This window comes from Epinephelus moara, chromosome 12 (assembly GCF_006386435.1).
Source record: "Epinephelus moara isolate mb chromosome 12, YSFRI_EMoa_1.0, whole genome shotgun sequence".
In the NCBI taxonomy this organism is placed as follows: domain Eukaryota; kingdom Metazoa; phylum Chordata; class Actinopteri; order Perciformes; family Serranidae; genus Epinephelus; species Epinephelus moara.
The window spans coordinates 4,603,102-4,607,488 of record NC_065517.1 but is presented as its reverse complement, the minus strand read 5'-3'; the positions used below and the strand labels follow the sequence as shown (position 1 = coordinate 4,607,488).

Genomic DNA, 4,387 nt, shown 5'->3' with positions numbered 1-4,387 from the left:
TGATTATTCCAGGAACTAATGGGTTCAACTCACACTCAAGCCAGAGTAAAAAGAATGGGTGAGTCACATGGTTAACCTTGGGAGCAGACCAATCTGCAAGCTCGTAATTGGTCTGGCGATGCCGGGCTCTCACATTTTGATAGTATCAACAGACTTTACAGTGGCTTGAAATAGTTTGGGCACCCCTGGTCAAAATTTATTTTACTGTGAATAGTTAAATAAGTAGAAGATTAACTGATGTCCAAACGGCGTGGAGTTAAAGATGAAACATGCTTTTCAGCATGGTTCGTGTATTTTATTTGTTTTGTACAATTTTCAAGTGGAAAAAAAAGAAAGGAGCCCCAAGCAAAAGATTGGGCACCTCAAGACATTTGAGCTCTCAGACAACTTTTACCAGGGTCTCAGACCATAATTAGCTTGTTAGGGCTCTGGCTTGTTCACAGTTATCATTAGGAAAGACCAGGTGATGCAAATTTCAAAGCTTTATCAATACTCTGACTCCTGAAACCTTGTACCAACGGGCTCCTCTAAACAGCTGCCTAGCGCTCTGCATACTAAAATAATTGATGCCCACAAAGCAGGATATAGAATTGCAGTTAAGAGGAACTGTGGACGTCAAGCTGAGGTCTGAAAGACCAGAAAATCTTTGTGAGAGGGCCGCACATAGGATTGCTAGAAAGAAATCAAAACCCCTGTTTGACTGCAAAAGACCTGCAGGAGTGGTGGTGTACTGTTCTACTGTGCAGTGACACCTGTACAAATATGACCTTCATGGAAGAATCATCAGAAGAAAACCTCTCCTCTGTCCTCACCACAAAATCCAGCGCCAGACATTTGCAAAGGAACATCTAAACAGGCCTGACACCTGATGCATTTTAGAAACAAGTCCTGTCGACTGTTGAAGTTAAAATTGAAATGTTTGGACACATTGTGGGCAAATGGTATGTTTGGGGAAAAAAGGGCACAGAATTTAATTAAAAGAACACCTGTCCAGCTGTTAAACACGGGGGTGGATCGATCATGCCTTGGGCTTGTGTTGCAGCCAGTGGCACGGGGAGCATTTCGCAGGTAGAAGGAAGAATGGATTCAGTTAGATTCCAGTAAATTCTGGAAGCAAACATCACACCATCTGTAAAAAAGCTGAAGATGAAGAGATGATAGCTTCTACAACAGGACAATGATCCTAAACACATCTTGAAGTCCCCAGACCGAAACATCATCATTAAAATTTTGTAGGAAGAATGGGTGAAAATCCCCCAAACAAGAATTGGTTGGTTACAAAAACTGTTTAGAAGTTGTGACACCTGCCGAGAGAGGTGCTACTAAGTTTCCTTTTTTGTTATTTTAAAACTGTAAAAGATTGATATAAAAAAGAAATCTTGCTTAAAATACTGAAAGAAGTGTTTCATCTTTAACTTCATGCCTTTTGAAGATCAGTTCATCTTCTACTTACCGAACTACTCACAGTAAAATTAAATTTTAACCAGGGATGCCCAAACTTTTGCATGCCACTGTATCTGATTATGTCTGTTTCATGTCTTCTCAGCTTCCATAAGTACCTCTGATTATGTACTCCAAGTTGTTATCAACATCTCTGATGTGGAGCGTCTCCAAACAATGTTGGGCCAACTCAGTTATCCATCACTAATCAACAGCACTCCTGAGGTGCAAATTACTGGCATTAATACCACCACAGGTACAACCTCCCTTCATTTTGCTGCCCTGTTGTTTTGCCAAATTCAAATCTATTTTAATTGTACTGGTTTAAATGTAATGAATAAACCCTTCATGTTTTGTGCTGCTGTTTCTTCACACAGTGTGCTCACCAAATATGACTGCATACCAGTGCAGATGTGAGGAAAACTATGTTTGGTCATTAAACAACTGCAATGATCATGATGCCTGTGATGCCATCATTGATGATACATGTGGATGCATTAATGCCCTTCCAACTGATGACCAGTACTGTCAGCTCAACACAAGACAAACAGGTAGGCCTCAGAGATTTTTGCAGCTCAACCACAAGAGACGATTGCTCACTCTGTAATAAATGTCATCACCCACTGAGACGTGTATCATCTGAAAAAATACATGGTGATTCTGTACAATTTACAGGTACTTAAGTACTTTATGATACATTATACTTCTGCTTCAGGAAAGTGTACTTTTTTACTCCACTACATCCGTTCTACAGGTATAGTTACTTGCTGATTCTGATTTTACATACAAAACATATGATGTATGTTTGAAGAATTTGATGTGTTGTTGTAGCTGGACATTAAATGCTGCTCACAAACTAAACCTGGTAGTACAATCTAATAATCAAAAACACATAATCCTCTGAAAAGGCCCAGTCTACAAAAAGGAATTGCAATACTTGAATGAACATACACCATTATTAGCTGATTTACTGGTTGAATTTTAAATAGTGGACCTTTTTTACAATTGAGTAGTTTTTACAGTGTAGTACTTCTATTTTATTCCTCCACTGATGTTGTTCATCCATTGTTTGTAATCCTGCTGCACTGAGGGTAAAGGAGGCTAAACTATGTACTATCTAATTTAAATCCTAATTTAATTCCTGATTTAGTGAGTCAGCTAAAATGATTAAAATGATTACTAATGATTAGAAATGTGTTAGTAGCATGGGCAGATTATGAGACTTTATGAGACAGAAATGCAAAGGGCCCCACAACCTCTCCAACAAAGGAGCAAGACAAAGGGACTCTGTGGTGGTTTTACATCTTGTAGTCGTTATTCATTGTTTTGTGGTTTTGTGTGTCTCAGGAGTCATTTTGTGTGTCTTTGTGGCTGTTTTTTGTCTTTTATATAATTTGGGCCTCTTGGTGATAATCTTGTGTCTTACTGAGGTAAATTTGTGTCTGAGGTATTTTTTTCTTTTTTTGTGTCTCTTTGTGGTTGTTTGTGTGGGGTTTTTTTTCAGTCATTTAGGTCTTTAAGATTCCCTCTCTCACTGAGGGAAATTTGTGTCTCTTTTAGGTAATATCTTTTTTAGATGTTTGGGTTTCTTTGAGATCATTTTGTGTCTCTTTTGGTGGTTGTTTTGAACATTATTGAGGTTCGTTTCTCATTGAGGTATATTTTGTCTCTTTTAGGTAAGTGTGTGTCTTTGTTGTCATTTTGTGTCACCTTGTGGTTGTTTTGTGTCTTTCTGTAATCATTTTCTGTGATTCAACCAGGTAATGTTGTCCCTTATTGAGATAATTTGGTATCTGGTGTAATTTTGTGTCTTACTAAGATTATTTGGTATTTCTTTGAGGTAACTTGGCATCTGTTTTGGTCATTTTGTGTGGCAGGAGTCATTCTATGTCTCCTTGTTGTGTGTTTTTTTGTTGTTTGGGTCTCTTTATGGTAAGTTTGTCATACTGAGGTAATTTTGCGCTTTCTTTGTCGTTTTGTGGTTCTTTGTAATAACTTTGTCGCTCTTTGTGCTTGTTTTGTGTCTTTTGTAGTCATTTTGGTGTCTGAGATCATTTTGTGTCTTTTTTTGGTTTATTTTTGCTTTGTAGTAATTTTCTGTCTCCTTGTGGTTGTTTTGTGTCTTTTGTAGACATTTGGTTCTCTAAGGTAATTTTGTCTCGTTTTTGGTGGTTTTGTATCCCTTTGTCTATTTGTTGTAGTAATTTTATGTCTCCTTGTAGTTTTTTGGTCCCTTGTTGTGGTTGTTTTGCCCATTTTTGTAGTTATTTTGTCTTCTTGCAGTTCCTTTGCATCTCTTTGAGGTGATTTTGTGTCTCTTTCTGGATGGTATGAGAATATTTGAGTGACTTTTGCAAGTGGGGGTGGGGGGGGGGGGTACTTTGGGCTCCTGTGTCTGTGTCATTTATGATTAGTGGCTTATATTATTCTAAACATTGTTAAAAGACTTAATTTCACTNGGGGGGGGGGGTACTTTGGGCTCCTGTGTCTGTGTCATTTATGATTAGTGGCTTATATTATTCTAAACATTGTTAAAAGACTTAATTTCACTACTTACCCAAAATGTGGATTGCCATTATTCAGGAACATTTGTGGGTAAATTATTCCTTTAGTCATCTAACAATTTTGATTTTAGGGCAGTTACCTCTCTTGGCCAATAGATGGTGATTTTTTTGCATCCGATCCTCATGCTGTCTGTTTTACTGTATGAGGAAAATGCCTGTTCTTTTGTTTTCATGGGAAATGCAGGACACGGTGGTTTGTAATTTTCTGAATCATGAAACAGAGTACCACCTGTGAAGTAAATGCTAATGTTTTTTGCATAAACTTTATGAACTTATTTAGTTTCAAATAGAATCTGTTGCATTCAGACAGATAAACCCTACTGCATTTCCTTGTTAATATCCTTGATTCCTTGTTACCAAAGTGTTGATTGCAAAGATTACAA

The 4,387-nt window shown here is 37.6% G+C and overlaps 1 protein-coding gene across 1 annotated transcript in view; it reads left to right on the top strand.

Annotated features, from left to right (window-relative positions):
• LOC126399150 (adhesion G-protein coupled receptor F1-like) overlaps positions 1-4,387 on the top strand; it is a 74,702-nt gene that overhangs the window by 38,098 nt on the left and 32,217 nt on the right. Inside the window, exons 3-4 of the mRNA XM_050058979.1 lie at positions 13-58; positions 1,547-1,696. Of these exons, the coding sequence (XP_049914936.1) occupies positions 13-58; positions 1,547-1,696 (196 nt within the window). The remainder of the gene's footprint in view (positions 1-12; positions 59-1,546; positions 1,697-4,387) is intronic.